The sequence below is a fragment of the Lagopus leucura genome, unplaced genomic scaffold, assembly GCF_019238085.1.
Source record: "Lagopus leucura isolate 7727_CA_CO unplaced genomic scaffold, USGS_WTPT01 Super-Scaffold_100016, whole genome shotgun sequence".
Classification (NCBI taxonomy): domain Eukaryota; kingdom Metazoa; phylum Chordata; class Aves; order Galliformes; family Phasianidae; genus Lagopus; species Lagopus leucura.
The window spans coordinates 10208959-10226743 of record NW_024962270.1 but is presented as its reverse complement, the minus strand read 5'-3'; the positions used below and the strand labels follow the sequence as shown (position 1 = coordinate 10226743).

The 17785-nt window shown below is 53.1% G+C and overlaps 1 protein-coding gene across 2 annotated transcripts in view; it reads left to right on the top strand.

Annotated features, from left to right (window-relative positions):
• LOC122183030 (wiskott-Aldrich syndrome protein family member 3-like) overlaps positions 1-15549 on the top strand; it is a 15737-nt gene extending 188 nt beyond the window's left edge. Inside the window, exons 2-9 of one of the 2 annotated variants that reach the window (XM_042876759.1) lie at positions 4432-4589; positions 5348-5482; positions 5581-5734; positions 6520-6637; positions 6745-6920; positions 7318-7575; positions 7660-8051; positions 9642-15549. In XM_042876759.1, coding sequence (XP_042732693.1) covers positions 4457-4589; positions 5348-5482; positions 5581-5734; positions 6520-6637; positions 6745-6920; positions 7318-7575; positions 7660-8051; positions 9642-9799 — 1524 coding nt within the window. In that variant the 5' untranslated portion in view covers positions 4432-4456 and the 3' untranslated portion in view covers positions 9800-15549. Of the gene's footprint in view, positions 1-4272; positions 4590-5347; positions 5483-5580; positions 5735-6519; positions 6638-6744; positions 6921-7317; positions 7576-7659; positions 8052-9641 lie in introns of those variants that run through there. The other variant, XM_042876758.1, reaches the window with a different exon arrangement.
• The last annotated feature ends 2236 nt before the right edge of the window (positions 15550-17785 follow it).

Sequence of the window (17785 nt, the reverse complement as noted above, 5' to 3'; positions counted from 1 at the left end):
GGGGGTGGTGGCGGGGGGAGAAGGGGAGAACACAGTGCTTTGCATCCTTGAGTCGGGGAGGATACAGCTTTGCATCCTTGGGGAGGGGGAGTATCGCCTCCACTTTGGATGCCTGTGCTCCCCCCCAACCGTATCCATGCGTAGGGGGGCTGGACGCTGTGCATCCTTGCTTGGGGAGGGGTCCCCCGTCACTTTGCCGATTTTCATGATGGAGGGAGAGCCTCACTTCCCAGCTCTTCATGGAGGTTTTTGCCCATGCATGGGGCGGGGGTGTAAGGCTGCCTGCACCTCCCATCGGGAAGGAGTCCTAGAGCAGTCAGTGTGCGGGGGTCGAGGACTCTCTGCGTCCACACATGGAGTATGTGTGTGTGTAGGGGGGTGTCTCAGCCTCTTTGCACACCGCACGGCCGCGGGGGTGCTGTCACTTTGCATTCCTGCATGGAGAGGGAACCTGTGCGCTTTGCACCCTTGCATGGCAGGGAGGGGCCATCACTTTACATCCCTGCTGCAAGGCTCTACCAGCGCTTTCCATTTGCACATGGGGGGGGAGGGGGCACTGCTTGGCAGGATTGCTGGGGCCGGTGGCTGCCTGCACGTGTCCCTCTGCAGCTCAGAGCCCCTCCAGCACGCAGGCATGCATGTGCAGAGCTGGGCCTTGTGCTTCGTGATTCAGCGACTTGCAGAGCTTTCATAGCAGCTGAATGCTCGAGGTCTCACTGCCGCCTTGCTGAAATCCCAATGGGTGCGGAGCCACGGCCACTTTCGGTGCAGATCAGGATTGCTTGTCTATGGCTGCCTGGTGCCTGGCAACCCAAGCAGGGGAGCGCAGCACCTGGATGGATGGGTCAGCAGTAGGATGAATTCATCATTCATCCTCCAAACTTCAGTGTGTCTAAGCACAGCCCTCGTTTCTATGTTTCATTGCCTGGGTTTTAGAGGGGATAGCTAAGGAAAAAAAAAAGAAAAAAAAGGTGCTTAGATGGCATTTGGCATTCCTGCATTTCTTGAGCATCCCCAGCGGCAGGGAGCAGCTCAGTGGCGGGCAGAAGCAGCTCTGCATGGCGGGCAGGAGGTTAATGTGCTGTGCTGCTCAGCTACGAGCACAGTGCATGCCAAGGGCTCTTATGCAGTGATGCAACCAAGTCCCCAAATGCCCACTGCCTTCCTAGGGATCTGCAGCCCGCAGAGAAACCCTGAGGTGAAGCGGACTTGCTCAGAGCTACTGTCTGCTTCAGCCCCATGCTGAACCAAGGATGCTCGTCCTCCATTTTCTGGTAGATGACAAATCAGCTGTGCACGCCAAGATCTTGACAAGTTCTGAGCAACAGCCCTCAAGCCAAAAGGAAAAGAGAGAAAAGAAAAACAAAAAACAAAGAGGCCAGCATGCTTTTGCAGAGCTGCCTGTCACTGTTGCAGGGAAACGCGTCTCTGCCGGCTGTTCCCAAGCTGCGAGTGCCCAGGAAGAGCCCTGCTGCTCTCCCAGGCTGCCCCGTGCTGATCAAAGCGCTTCTGTGGTGCACAGAATGGGGGTTTGTTCAGCTGCGTCCTGCTGCACTGCTGGCGGGACACGGCCGGCCTGCTGGTAATGAGCCTGGCATAGAGAGGGGATGGCATTGAAGGCTTCTTTTGGTGATAGAGAGTCATTAAGAACAGCACGTGGTTCCTTTCCAGCAGGCTTCTTTCAGCCAAAGCATGCACGGGATTGCTGCTGCTCCCTGCCCCATCTCTGGCTCTCCCCTCTCCCTTTACTGCAAGGGTATCCACGCATTATTTTGGATTGGATCCAGAAAATCCACACCACCTAATCCCTAAGGAAAATAGCTGCATGAAAACCCACCTGCCAGTTGATGTAGCTGTATGTATAGTTCAGGTCAAGCCATGTAGGAGCCTGTTTGCTGTCGAGCAACAGGGCTAGCTTTCCCCTAATCCCAAGGCAGCAGGCACTGCATATTCAGCATCCCCCCTAAAGAGCTTTTTGACCACTGCAAAGCCCAGCTCGGAGAGGTGCTTGCAAGTTAGAGGCAATTGAGCCCACTGCTGTTTCTGGAGCTGAGAGCTTTGCAGCAGAAGGTAAAAAAAAAAAAAAAAAAAAAAAAAAAAAAAAAAAATTAGCGTGGCATTTACTAACACAACTCTTAGGGAATATTTTTAGCCATGTTGTGTTGCACTTCACAGCTCAGCGCGGTGGCGGAGCCTCTCTCCTGCAGCTCGGTGGAGGCAGAGCCGCTGCAGTTGGCGCAGCGCAGGCGGAGGCTGCAGATGGGCCGTGGGGAAGGTGCAGGCAGCGCTCCTGTTGGGATGGAGGTGCTGGCCCTGAGCACAGGCAGCACCAGCTCCAGCTCCAGCCCAGCAGTGCAGCCCAGGCAGGCGGCCTCAGCTTGTGCTCCTCTTGGCTGTGGGTGCTGACCCTTCCCCTGGCTGTCCAGCAGGACCTCAGCCATGTGCATGGAGTGAGCTCGTTCCAGCAGATTGGGATGGTTGCTGTTCAGTTCCTCACTGCTGAGACATCGCAGCTCGCTGTGCTGTGAGCCTCCAACCTCCCTGCGCTGATGGATTGGTGACCTGGGAGCAGCCTCCTGGGATTTGCCCTCCGGTATGTTTTGAGGAACGGGGATGCTGGAGACCCAGCCAGTTGCAGAGCATTCAGTGAGCCTTTGGAAGAGTTCAGCTGTGCTATCAGCTCCATGTGAAGCGGTGATGCCTGTCGGGCTGGTAGCAATCGCAGTCACTCCAGCGATCAGCAGAGTAACAGGCGGTCACAGATGCATTTCCTAAACACGAGCAATGTGTCTTGGTGGTGAAGGAGCACTCCATTTTGTGTGCAGCACGGCAGTGGCTGCAGGGCTGGCTCCAGCAAGCAGGTTCTCTGTGCTACATCCCAACCAAGCAGCCATCTCATCACCTTCCTGATCTCACTCTCTCGATGTGTGTTTGCAGACCTCCTTGTCTCTGTACAAGCACTGTGGATTTGCCATACACTGCTCCCTTTGCTTTTCTCCTTGCTCTGCTGTTGGTGCCTGGCCAAGGCTCCTGCTGGGCTACACAGTCCCACTGCCGGCAGTGCCTAGGCAGTGCAGTTGGGTGAGATCTGACAACAGGGGCTAAACAGACAGACAGAAACATAGACAGACCCCAATCCAAGCTCAGCACAGGGGCACAGCACTGAGCTCTGTGAGAGCTTGGCATAGCTAGGGTCATGGCACACACCCCCTCGCTTCCTAAATCTGTGCTCTCATCTCACACAATATGAAGTCAGGATCTAGTGCTCACCAAACTGTCTCATTGCCACCTGGAAGGCACTGAACATCACCTAGAGCATGCCTTCATCCAGCCCTGTTGGACCACCTGTACAGTCCCATAGGGGTGGCTCACAGGGGACACCAAGGAGCCACCAGCCCAAGTCCCTTTGGCACACCGAGCCCAGAGGGCAATACCAAGCTTCACTAAGCTCCTATCCCAGGATGGGCCCTAGGTGATGCTGCTGGGGGTCATGATGATCTGTCAGAGCCTGCCTAAACATGGCAGTCTGGTGCTTTAAGGCCTGCAGCTGCCCAAGTTCAGCCTTATGTGGGTGCCATCAGTGACTACTGTCAGTGCTCCTGGACCTCATGCGTCAGGAAATGCAGCCAGCACCCCCGGGGCAGCATCCTGTGCTGAGAACTGGTCTGCACCTCCCCTTTCCCAACGGACAGACGGCACAAGCAGCTCATTAAGTGCTTCCTCTCAGTTTGGGAAGTGCTGGAGGGGATGGACTCAGAAGGCAGAATAGCATCTGCTTTGTGCTGCTGGGAGCACAATCAGCCTTTTTGGAAGCTCAGCACTAATGATTTAGATACAAGTTTTGCGCTGTTTTGTCAAGAGTTTTCATTTGCATTAGAAAACTCCCACCAAGCTGGGGTGCGGGTGGGGGGCTGGGGAGCATGGTGGGTGCTATCAATGGGAATCTGTTCTGCCAAGTACTGTTAGGGCCAAAAAAAGCGAGCTGTGCACATTTCTGGCCCTTGCCGTAGTCGGCGTTCCTGCTGCCTTATGGGTATGCCCAGCTCTTAGCATCCCATCCATCCTCCTCCTCCCTCCTCGTGGCTTCCCAATCCTGCAGACAGTGAGCCACCCCGGCCCTGGGGGATGTTGTGGAGAGCAGGGCAGGACATGGCAGCCCGCATCAGAGCTGTGTGTGTGCACAAATAAATCCCAGAGAGCTCTGCAGTCAGCTGGAAATAATGGAATTACAGGCACTCGCTTGCTCCCGTTTGGGTCAGGGGAGGTGTTTTGGGGCCAGCCGAAGGGCTGCATCGCACAGGGTTTGCTGCTGGTTTGAGCCACACTCTGTCATCGCCATTTCCTAGGTGGGTCCCCAGAGAGAGAGAAGAGCGGAAATGCAAATGGAAAAGGCTGTTTTGGGTTGTTTCTCCTTTTTTCTTCCTTTCCCAGGAGAGTGTGAGTGCCCACCAGCAGTATGCCACTGGTGAAGAGGAACATCGAGCCCCGGCACCTGTGCCGGGGGGCCCTGCCTGACGGGGTGACGAGTGAGCTGGAATGTGTCACCAACAGCACACTGGCTGCCATCATCAAGCAGCTGGGCAGCCTCAGTGAGTCACAAGGGATGGGGATGGGGATGCTGTGACCCTGTGCCAGCACTGGGAATGGTTGAAGCGGTGTGATGCTGTGGTCACTGACCCTGGTTTGGTTCTGAGAGTTCCCAGTAGGGTGAGGTTTATCCAGATATTAAGAAGGGATGCTCTTGGGGGGAACATTTGCATGAAGCAGGAAAGGTAAATGAAAGAGACCCCAGCAAGCAGCATCAGCTGCAGTCTGGCGGGAGGCTGCGTGCCCAGGAGTGCTGTCATAGAGCCCATGGCACTTCCCTGCATGGACTGCCACCTTCCCAGCAGTGACATCTCAAGTGATACAACCATCACAAGCTCAGAAGAGTTGGGTTGGAAAGGGGGACACACGGTTATTTTAAGACTTGTTGTCCTCCTGTTGCCAGTCTTTTTGACTTTTTGGTCAAATGATCTTTCATTTCTTGACTTGGCTGGAAATGAGAAGGTATTTAGATTCTTGTTAATGCAGAACACTGAGAGCCATGTGAATGCCCTAGGTGAAAGATAGTTCAGTATAAAAGTCCTCAGTCCTTCCTGTTTCAGGACTGATTCCAGCAGCAAAGGGAAGGACAAGAGCCCAGTGCATGTGAGGTTTGTGGGGCAAACCCCAACCTGTACCTAGCAAGGATGGAATGGGCATTGCCAGGCCTGGAGGGGACTAGCTCAGGTCCCCAGAACCCAGTGTACAGTTCTGACACTGCAAATAAAGCAGCATATGATGGGAGCATGTTTTCCCCCGGCAGGCCGGCACGCTGAGGACATCTTTGGGGAGCTGTTCAATGAGGCCAACAGCTTCTACATGAGGATGAACTCACTGCAGGAGAGGGTGGACCTGCTGGTCATCAAGGTGACGCAGCTGGACTCCACTGTGGAGGAAGGTGAGGGGCTGGCAGGTGGATAGCGTGGTGCCTGGGGTTGTTTGGGGACTGCAAGGTGAGGCAAAGGGATAATTCCCCTCTCCCCTCCGTGTCCCCAGTTTCGCTGCAGGACATCAACATGAGGAAGGCTTTCAAGAGCTCCACAGTGCAGAACCAACAGGTTGTGTCCCGCAACTCTATCCCCAACCCGGTGATGGAGATGTACCAGCGCTGCGACAAGCCTCCACCACTCAACATCCTCACGCCATACAGGTAGGGCAGCTGTCCCCTTGCTCTTCAGAGTGCTGGGGGGATGTCTGGGGCCTCTAGCAGGAGAGGTGCCAGGGGGGTGTGACCCCATTGTTTCTTGGTGAGGGCTGTCTTCCCCATGGCTGTACCACCATAATTGCATGGGACAACTGAAACAGGTGACCTTGCACCACAGAATCATCTAGGTTGGAGAAGATCAGCAACTCCAATCATCAGCCTTGGAGATACTATAGCACTGGTGCTAATGTGTGATGACGGTGCTCAGAGAGGTTCTGGTGCCTCCTCGTGGGGATTTTCAAAGGACTCTGGATGTGGACCTGGGCACCATGCTCTGGTGGCCCTGCTGGAGATGGGCCCAAAGGTTGTGTCCAACCTCAGCCACTCCATGATTCTGTGACCCTGACCTACTGAGTCCCACCACTAAATCATATCCCTTTGTGCCATGTCCATAAGATCATAATGTGGTACTGCAGGTAATGATGTCTCCACACTGATCATGTTTATGGGGCCCCAACAGCTTATTCTTTGACAATACCAAGCCTTCATATGCAGGGGAAGCGGTCTCTTTTCTGGGAACAAGTGCCCAAGGCAGCAGCATTACTGCCCTCACATAATTCTGTGGAGTGTGCCAATGCAGGGCTCAAGATGGGAAAGAGATGGATGCTGGTGGAAGGCTGTAGTCATGGGAAGGGCTGAAGGTTCCCTATCTGTGCACTGCCGTTGCTAGCATTGAAATATTTTGGGGATTCTCCCTCCCTGTAGCTTACATCCCCCTTTTCTCCCTTCAGGGATGACAAGAAAGATGGCCTCAAATTCTACACTGACCCCTCCTATTTCTTCAACTTGTGGAAGGAGAAGATGCTGCAGGCAACAGAGGACAAAAGGAAGGAGAAACGCAGGCAGAAGGTAGCAGGCGCAGGGATGGCTCTGGGGGTGGGCTCAGGGCGATGCTCCACGGGCATCACCCACAGGGGCCATGGGACAGAGGCGGAGCTGCAGCTGTGTGTCCTCAGGAGCAGCGGCTGGTGGAGGACTCCACTCGGGAGGTGAAGAAAGTGCGGAAAGCCCGCAACCGGCGCCTGGAGTGGAACATGATGGCATACGATAAAGAGTTCCGACCCGATAACAGGTTCTCACCATCCCCATATCACATGGCATCATCGGAAGGATCACTGTCCCCAGATAATAGGCAGGTTTTACCTATTACGCGTTCAGCTCACCGGGCTTCCTTTGCTTTTTGGCACTTCTGGTTTTTCTCTTTGCCACCCCTGGGCTAGCAGGCCAAGGGTGTTCGGGAAGGCGAGCCAATGAGCCATAGACCCATGTAGCTTCATGCGCAGCACAGTGATGCCCACCAGGGTCACATCCTGGATGTTGGTGGTGGGATAAAGTCCAAGCAGTTTAGGAGCTGAGGGAAGAGTCTGGTCCAGCTCCATTGGTGTTCTCCTCTCTGTGCTCTCTTGTCTGCCTCTATTTTGTGGTTTCCCTTGTATTTTGTTGCCCTGACCTCAAGTACCCCAAACCAGTCCCTCGCCCAGCCCTTCCCCTCCCAGGCATGCGACCCTTTGGTTTTCCTGTCGCCGTAGATCCTACACCTCAGATGCTGCTGAGCACTCATACCCGGCAAGCCCCAACCACCCGGCACAGCTGCTGGCCCCCACAGCCCACGTGCCCGCAGAACACAAGGAGGGGGTGCTGCCGACTGTCCCCCCTCCAGAACACGGCTACCGACCACCAGCGAGCAGCCGGCAGAACAGCCTCAACCGCGCCCAGCAGCCCCACGCGCCGCAGCCCCCCGAGGCCGTGCTGAACGGACCCAGACCGCACTTGGTCAAGGATTTCGGGTAGGGCTTCCATTCACGTCGCGGGAGACTCGGGGAGGCTTGCTGCCGCGCCCTACGTTGCTGATGGGGTTTCTCCCCTTGCAGACCACAGCCCGTACCGATGACGGAGTACTTCGTGCCGCCGGCCCCTCCGCCCCCGCCGCCCGTCATCCCCTCCGCGCAGACTGCCTTCGACAGCCCCATGGCGGCTCCCGCAGCGCTGCCCCCCGGCGCGGCCGCCCCCGCCGCCCACCCCTCCTACGCGCCTTCGCCGCCCCCTGCACCGCCCGGCCCCTACTCCGCTTCCCCGCCTCAGGCCGGCCCCATGGGGCCGCCCGTGGCCCCGCCGCCACCGCCACCGGGGCCACCAGCTCTCACCACCTCGCCAGCGCACTCAGCCTCACCGCCGGCCCCCGCCGCCGAGTCCCGGAAGCCGCCGATCCCGCTGATGCCTATGAGCGATGCCCGGAGCGACCTGCTCGCAGCCATCCGCAGAGGTGAGATGTGGCAGGGGGCTCTGCCTCCCCTGCAGGGAAGGGACGGCCCAGGCAAAATGCTGTGGTCCAGAGTTGGGTGATGTTGGCTTGTTGGAGATGCAGGCAAGCCCTGGGTGTCCAGGTGATGTACAAAAGTGGTGGAACCCAAATGAGACCTGTGGAGAAGGATCCTGTATAATCAAAGAATTTTAGGATGTTATAATCACAAAATAAACGAGAGCTAGGCAAAGCAGACTATGACAACAAAAGAATAAATAGAAGGCTTACCCCTATCCTGGGCTCACTCACAAAACACCAGCAGAGCAGATCTCCAGAAGAGATGCTTCCCCCTTGGTAGCCAGCTCTTAAATAGGCCTAGGAGGGGTGCAGCCAGGCTCCACCCCTTCTGGCAGCACAGTGAATTGCCTTCACCTGCGCTCCTCTGGCTGACTTATGGCTCACCTCAGGTGATCAATCAGAGGTTCAGGCCGGGACTCAGCAGTTCCCATACAATCCATATCCCAGGGGACATGGAGGGGAGGTTTTCAGAGGGATGGAGCATCTCTGCTATGAAATGGGAGAGCTGGGGTTGTTCAGCCTGGAAAAGGAGACCTGATAGAAACCTTCTTATCGCTAAAAGGGGATACAGGATGGGTGGGGAGGAATTATTTGTCAGAGGGAATAGTGAAAGGACAAGGGATAAACAGCTTTAAACTAGAAGAGTAAAGGCGTAGATCAAATACAAAGAAGAAATTCCTTATGATGAGAGTGGTGAGGCCCTAGCACTGCTGCCCAGAGAATGTGGGTTCCCCATCCCTGGAGGTGCTCAAGGTCAGGCTGAGTGGAGCCTGGGCAGCCTGTGCTGGAGGGGGAAAGCGTATAGTTGTACCATCAATAAGTATACAGATGTTAGGCTCAGTAAGATTATCACGGTGGAAAGATAATAGTAATAATAATAATAAAACATTCACCAGTGTTGTAGGCTTGCAGTAAACTCCACAAGGAGCAATCTCCAGAGAGAGATCCTTCCTTAGTGGCAGTCAGTCCTTAAATGGGATGTAGGAGAGGTGGAGCCAGGCTACGCTCCTTCCAAGTAGAATTGCCTTCACCTGTGCTCCTGTGGCTGACTCATTGCTTGCCTCAGGTGGTCAATCAGAGGTTCAGGCCATGATCAACAGTTCCCATACAGACAGACAGCCCATGACAGGGAGCTGTAGCTGGATGGGCTTTGAGGTCCTTTCCAACTCTTCTGAGCTTATGACGATTGTATGACTTAAGGTGTCACTGCTGGGGAGGTGACAGTGCATGGGTGGAAGTGCCTTGGGCTCTATGACAACACTCCTGGGCACCCAGCCTCCCGCCAGACTGCAGCTGATGCTGCTTGCTGGGGTCTCCTTCATTTACCTTTCCTGCTTCATGCATATGTTAAGGATAAATGCAAGATTTGGCCTCCAAGAAGCTTCAACCTCTGCAGGCTGTGTGTGTGCCAAGGAGGAAGGTTGTATCTTTGTAATCAGGTGCAGCCACCCCATTCCAGCCCATGCATTTAACCGGGGATGGCAGCTGGTAGGTGACAGTGCCCCTACAGCTCTCCCACCTTTCCTAACACAGGCATTCAACTTCGGAAAGTCCAGGAGCAGTGGGAGCAAGAGGCCAAGAAAGAGCCCGTGGGCAATGATGTGGCGACCATCCTGTCCCGCCGGATCGCGGTGGAGTACAGCGAGTCAGACGACGACTCCGAGCTGGATGATAACGAGTGGTCGGACTGAGGGGCCGTGCCGGGGGCTCCCCTGCAGCAGGTGCGTACGGCACTTCCCCCAAACCTGGATGCCGACAACCGCGATCAGCCCCGCTAATTCAGGAGCTTTGCTTTCACACCGTGTTGAAAACCATTCGGGCAGCGCTGGAGGCTGTGCACGGGTAGGAGGCAACTTTGAGGCAGCGAGGCCAGGAATTAGCAGCACCTCCACGCTTAACGATGCTGAAAATTCTCTGGCTGGGTGAATGGGAGTGCTCCACAACCAGAGGCTGGCTTTGGTAGAGGAACGAAACCAGGAGGCAGGAGAGCTTTTGCAGCTAGATGTTAAAACGTGTAATGGGGAGCTCTGGGAGGAAACTGAAGTGTTTGTGACCCTTGAGCCCACTCCCATCCTTGGGACAGATTTCTGGGAGAAAAGCATGAAGACAAGGCTCATGCAGCTGGCAGGGAACCAGCATATGTAGTGCAATGTATCCTGAGGGCAAGGGATGGAGAGCAGTGTCCCAAAGCCCCGCTATCCTTGGCCATAGTGCTGATATATAATACTATTATAGTATTATTTGAAGAAAAAAAAAAGAAAAAAAATGCTGCTCTTAGATAAACCCAAACCACTGAAACTGAGGGTGAGGTTTGGGCTCACTCTCTTGATTTGCACTTTGTATCCCCATGAACCCCACTGGTACAGTTGAGATCAACCCCATCCCAGGGCACCGTCCTGGTGCTGCCCTGTCCCTTGTCCCCAAAGCACGGTACGGGTGGGGAGTGCAGGAACGGGGCCCCCACCACTGTGCCAAAAATACTGGTTTGCTCACCAAAATAGAGCATGATTCATAGCAGCCTTTTCATGCAGCTATTAAAGGAGGATTTGCGGGAGGGCAGAGCAAATGGGTGTGAAATACTGAAAACATCCCAGTCAGAGGTACGGCTCTGCAGAGCTGCAAGAGGCTTCCAACCAGCAGTGTATGGGCCAGAACTAATGTGGACCCGTCTGACATGGCCACATGGCCCTCTCTTGTATTCCCATACACTACAAGCCCCAAATGAGGGAAAAAACTGAGATCCACTCATGACAGCTCTTCTGGGGAGAAGTCAGACTTGGTGCCCACTTTCCCCAGAGCTGCACAGGGAGTACTCTGAGGTTCTAGAAGCAAAGAGACCTGTAAAGCTGGTGAGAGGGCTGGCTGTGACCCCAAAAGCTCATGAGGGCTGATGCTTAAATCCACCCTGAGAACTGCATATCTCAAAGCTTAAATCTCCCTGAGCATCTGCTTATTTCCCCCTGAAGAGAAACACCTCATGGTGGAACATGATGACCACAAGCCCCAACCTATCTGCTAAGAAGTGTCATCATAAGCTCTTGCTGGTGCTGAGTAACACAAAATTGCCTCTGTCCCTTGGATGTGACATACCCCATTTCTCTGCATCCCATTGACTCCTTCCAGTGGGATTGGAGCATCCCTTTCCTCCCACCATTGCCCCGCGAGCATCACTGTGGTGCTGAGCAGGGTTTGGACTGGGTTCAGGAGAAGACCAGAGTGGCTGGGGAAGGATTTCAGGTGGGAAGTGAAATCTGTTGGTGCTGGTGATAGTTCTGCACCCTTCTCTGCCCTGCTGTGGTCCACAGCCCCGTGTTTGGTCCCCCCTCTCCTTCAAGGCAGCTCTCCTTGGCTTTAACACCACTGAAGGAGCTGCACAGAAGGTCCTTGGGCTTTTGGACCCATCCTGGTATCCCCATTGGGTGGGGAGCCACCCTCGTGCCCACAATGGGATTTCCTTGTCAGGAAGGTTGGGATGTGACATTTAACAATTCAGAAGTAGATCTTGTATTTAAAAAAAAAATCAGAGTAACATTTAGACAGTCACCTGTCAGTACTTATTGCGGAACATTGTTAACATAGATGCACTTGTGATACTGTTCATATGCGAAAAAATTTGGTTATTTGGTAATTTAGGAAGAGTCACGGCCTCACATGAGAGGCTGCCATTCCTGTCAGGGTGTTCATGGGGCTGTAGGGTCAGCTGTAGTGCTGACCTGTTCTGGGGTAGAGCCAGGGCACCCTACCAGTGCATGGGGAAGAGGCTCAGAGATACATGGGGATGGCTCAGCCTTTGGGTCAGTGGCTGCCTCCATGGTGGGAAGTGGGGCTCAGTGCCCCTGCAAGGCTGGGTCTCTTTTTGTGCTCTGGTTGTGCTTTGCTACATGAAAGCATGTGATGACTCTGGTAGGACTTGCTGTGGTTGCACATGATGGATGAGGGTGACCCCAGCAGGCTCATGTTCTCATCATCTCATGGTGACCCCATAGTGACTTCAGGTTGGCAGCCATCAGCCCGTGCTGTTATCAGGGTCGATGCCATTGCATGGCAAAGCACTTGACAATCACACACGCAACCTTGCTTACCCTGCACGTGGGTCACATTGGCAGAGGACCCAAGGGCCTCGTGGTGGCAGGGAGCAGGGCTTGCCCCCATTTCCCTGCACCTTCATGTTCCTATGCCATCCTCACCATTGCCACATCACCCCAAGGGATTCCAGTCCCTTCCACATCCCCAACTCCAAAGCAAGGCAGTAGGACCATAAGCCTCCCAGCATTGCTGTTGCTAGAAGCCAACACAGCCCAGCTCTTGTAAGGGCTGAGTCTGCCTTGGCTGTGCTGGAGCTGTCTTGATAGGACAGATGGGCAGATCCACAGGTAGCCTCCCAGTGAGGCGCTGTGTTAGAGCCCTCTGCTCAGGTTTCTTATGCAGTCAGTAAACAAGTAGCCTGTATAGTCAGTGCAAGCTGTGGGCACCTATTTCTGGTCTGATTGCAGTGTCCCTCACGCTCCCCACCTCTCTCCTGGCAGCATCACAAGGCAGATGGGCAGCACCTGATGGCACCAGGAGCCCCAGTATCATTCAGCAGTCGCTCCTGCAAGGTCAGCTCTGCTGGCAGAGCAGTGTCCTCAATGCCTTTGCTTGAGGGTCTCAGCCACCTCTGAGGATGACCGTCTTTATTCCAGGCATACACCAATATTTTTTGACCTGGTCACCTCCGAAATCCAGCACAAGCTCTTTGGTGGGTCTGGGCCAGGCTAGCGCTGCAGGAGTTGGTTGTGCCGAGCTAATTAATGCTGGCTGGCTGACCCATATGCTGCACACTCAGTATTTTGTACATATGTGCCTATTTCTGTATACACCAAAAGTAGGCCACCCTGCATTATACAACCTGAAATGCTCAAGTCCCCATGTGGGCTGATATAAAAGTGAATATTTAAATATTTTATCTAGCTTGGCAGCCATTAAAAATACAATCCAGGTCACAGATGATTGAATTCCTCCTGTCTCTCAAGTGTACCAAAAGTGGATAGGGGAGATTCCCCTGCATATTTAGGTATTGTGTTCCATGTTAAAACATACTAGTGACATTTCATTGCCAACAAATAATCACAGAGTGCCAAACATTTAATGAGCCCAACCTGTCTCCTGAGGTTCCCCTTGCCATTTTATCTGCCTTCTCCTCCTTGCCAATTTATGGGCATAGATTAAAAATAATAAGCAAAATATTGCCAGCAGGGGGAAGCATATTCTGTGTGCATATGAATGAACCAGGCTTGAGTCATCCAAAGAGAAAATAAGCTGGTTTGGCTCTGCTCAGAGATGTAACAGGAGGTTCTAGTGCCTGTGGCCCTTCAGGAGCCTCTTGGGTATCTCCAGTTGACGTGGAAGGGAACATTAGGAGAGCACTGTGCCCATGGGCTGTGCAGGCTGGTCTGGCTGACGTCTGATGAAGGTTATGGAAGTCAGGTAGGATTCACGATCTGATCTTGCACCCAGCTTCTCCTCAGTCTTGGAGGAGCCTTGGACCCAGTAAGTGATGCTGGCAGCTTTTAGAGGATCAGTGTCCTGAAAGAATAAAAAGGCATTGGGTGGTTCTCCACCCTAGACAGACACGTAGGGGGAGTGAGCATCACACCCTGCGAGGGCTCCTGCACTGGCGGTCATTTCATCCCAGGATGGCTATGGTCTGGTGGGAAGCGTAAGGCTGAGCACAGCTTCTCCAAGGAGCTCCCTACATATAAGAGGCTTCAAATTCCCTCCTTGCAACTTTGTCATCTGTATCTCCTTTTCAAGACACAAGCCTGGGAGACCCCCCTGGGAACAGAACCTGAGTCAACACCTTCCTTGTAGTGACCAAGGGAAGCCCCACACAGAGGAAGACAGGTTGGAGATCCTTGTTTGGATCTTCTTCAAAGAAGCCACAGCCCTGAGGATGGAGCATGGAGGGCCACGGGAAGCTCTCCCCATCTGCTCCCACCATACTGGCACAGGGAGCACAGACTGTCCTTCTCACCACCCCCTGTTGTCCTGTAGTAGTTGTTATTATTTAGGGTTAAGAGTTTCTAGGCTGGCACATCATTTCACCGAAAAAAATAAAAGTAAGGACAAGGGCTCCGTCCTGAGGAGCTTACAGTTTACAGTAAAGACCATATGACCTGCACTGCACTTTAGAAGCCACAAATGCTCATTCACTCACATACCCATGAATTTACCCTCCCAACTGGGCAGCAGCACCTCGAGGACCACCGTCCCTTTCCCCAACTGATCCCGTAACCAACACCACAACCGCATCCCCCTGCTGATGGCAGGGCTCTCTGTCCTTCCACCATCCCCACGCAGAAGTGCCTGAGCAAAGCATGGGAGCAGTGAGACATGCTGATCTTGCCTTCGTATGGGCAGCCATCCCAGGACTCTATTCCGCTCTGGGATGACCGTGCACATGGTAGGGAACGCACCCAGCAGCGCTGGCATGGCTACATGTTGGCACTTAGAGCTGCCCATGCAATTCATGTGATGCCCCCAAGCTCATAGATGTCCTCCTCCAGGCATTTTTACTTAACCTTAGTCTTTAAAATATTTCAATCTTTGAGAGCCAGAAGGGTTTTCCCCTTGTGTCCTTTGTATGTGTGTGCGTGTACACGTGCGAATCCAACCTTTTAACAAACCTCAACTTTCCTAGACCCACTCATGCAGGCTTTACTTTCTCCCGGTGAGAATCACACATGGATTTTGCTGAGAAGGGGGAGAAGTGTCATGGGATTCAGTGGATGCTCATCCCAAAGCCCTCGGTACCACTCACAGACAGGTTAGGACATGAAATGGAATGGGCCCAAAGCAGGGTTTCCCTTGCTGGAGCATTGCTTGCAGGTGGGACATGTTGGCTGTGGCATCCCCTGCAAGCAGTGTTAGTGTAACATCAGTATTAGTCTCTGTCCATGCTGATACAGGGTCCTGAGGCCACTGACTGCTCCATAACACTACATTATAGCAGGTTACAGATCTTTCACCTTCCCCTTCCCACCTCTCTCCTGCCAAATATTGTCTCACAAGTGCCACCCTTCAGACCAGCACCCAGATGTCCCTCTATAGTCTTTCCCATTTAGTGAGAACGTGCTTAAAGCTGTTGCTGGCATTCTGTTTGGGTTGTGAACCCAGGTGTTGGTGAAGCAAGCCTTCCCCCGCACTCCTGTGGTGAGAAGTTCAAGGGATTGGAGTGGTCCCAGGGACCTCCAGCTTGATGGCAATTCCAGCACTGAACATACAAGAAGTATTAAGAAGTCAGAGGAAACAGAATAGAAAGCAAGCACTGTCATCTTAGCTTGGTCACAATCCTACCACTCTGTACAAAAATACGAAGATAGACAAAACCCACTGCAAAATAATAAAGTAATCTAAAAATAAACAAATTTAAACCCCAGAAAAACAAAGCAAAGAAAAAACTTACATGGCTGCCAAGAAAAACATATATATATATATATATATATACATACATATATATATATATATATATGAGACCAGTGCTGTCTCATCAGCTAGCTGCCCATCTGCTGTCACCAAAAAACCTCCAAAAATTGGTTTATATGAAACACATTCATAAGAGCAAAAGAAACAGCCCAGCAAACCACAGCTCAGCAAGGAGGTAGGTCTCCACTATGGTAGGAAGTGTTTTTATCCCTGAAGGCTCCACCTCAGCTCAGGTGCCTCAAATCCCACTGATTTCACCCACTATCAGTGCTTGCTAGTGCCTGATGCCTCCGCTGGGAACAGTTACCTGACAAAAAGTCAGTTGTCATGGAAAATATATAGCACCCTTGAGATGGAAGTGAGGTGGATTTAGAGCCCAGTGATGTCACTGTGATGCACACTGGCAAGTGCTGGCTCCGTTAGGGCTGCTCTGAGGCTGGAGGAGAGGTGCTACTGCTGGTTCCCAAATCCCAGCCCAGTATGAGCATTGGTTGTGGATCCACCACCAGAGTTGGTTTGTGCTGAGGGGTTTCAGGTCTACATCCAGCTGTGGCCGGTTTCCCACTCATAGACTCTCTCTTTGTGGTGCCTTTCATCTCGGATTGGAGCAGATTAGAACAAGGAAAGGAAAACTCATACTGAAGAGAAAACCTTTGCTCTGAGATGTGATGTTAGGAGTGTTTTGGGGCTGGTGGCCCCATTTTCCTTCACTCTGGTTTCTTGTCAAGGGTGAAGAGGAATGTCTCCTGTGTAGCTTTAGGCAGTTGCTGCAGTGTTACCACTGACAAAGGTGCCTTCTCTGGGGATCTCCCATGTGTTTCCATGGAGCATCCAGAGCTTGGAGCAGCAGCTATGGACATCCAGCAATCAGAGCGCCCACCCCCAGCCAAGGAGAGGGACAGGGCATTTCTAAGCATTTGTAAGTGTTTCTGATGCTCAGCCTTCCCCAGGTGACAAACTGGACCTGCCCAAGCCACGAGCTGTGCACCAGGATTCCTCCTTCCCTGCACGTGGAGTTTTACCCCAGGGTAGCATTGGCATCAGTTGTCACTCTGATCTTGGCCAACCTAAGGGAAACCCACTCTGGCAGGCACACGGGTGCACACCTTGCACCTTTGGCAGGGAACAGTCTCCAGAAGGGCACAGTGGGGCTGCAGGAAGGGCAAAACCCCATCCTTGTTTGGCTGCAGGACATGCTTTTGCTGATGGGTTTGTTTCAGGTTGTATACAGGTGGAGTCATTCTTTTCCTCTTCTTCTTCCTCCTCCTCCTCCTTTTCCTCTTTCTCCTCCTCCTCCCAACCTGCTGGACAGGCTTAGGGCAGCGTGCCCTTGGGGAAGGAGCGGTGGCTCCTGCAAAAGGCTCGGGTTTTACTACTAGCAGACTTAATACCCACGTTCCCTTCAATTTTCCACTTGGTGGAAGCAGCTGACAGGAGATGGGCACCTCTCCCTCAGGAGGGTCACGCAGTGCAGGATATAACCCAATTTCTATTATTATATAGTTAACTTTAAAGAAGAAAGAGGTGTTTGCTGTCTAACGGGGTCTTTTAACCACGTGCACTTAGTCAGTAGGTGAGTAGATGTTGCTGCTTGTACCTATCTACGTCCCCAGTCGCTACGTGTGACCACGTGTATCGCAGTGCTGGGTGCTCTGCCCGGCACCAGGAGGGATGGGGGGAAGGATGGAGCCCGCCAAGAGCCGGAGCACCGCTTGTGACTGGTCTGTGAAAACCGTCGTCCGACATAATCCCCAACTGTTGACACTTTATGCATGTGCTAATAAAAAATAGAGTCCAATAAAGATTTTAAGAGGTTCGAGTATATCTCATTTCGCCTTTTTGTCAGCTCGCCCTCGCCGTTGGCAGCCCCGTGATGTGCAGATCTCTATTAGAGCCAGGGGCAGAAGGAGCAGCGCAAAGCTGATAGCGCTGTAACCCTTATTGTAGAGAAAGCAGCTCTCAAAGATCAATTAATTCCCACGGCGATGTAATCCCTGACCCGCTGGGTAATTAGACGGCCGAGAAGTGCTTTCTGTGGGAGAAGCTGCCATCCTGGAGGCATTGCCCAAGCCCCGAAGGGATAATTGACCCAGAGGCACTCAGTTTGCCTCAAGCCCTCCTAGTTTGCCCCAAGTTACCCTTGCTGGGGAAAGTGTGGGCCTGTACCAGGCTCAGTTCAGCTGAATGAAGACACAGACACCAGCATGGCACAT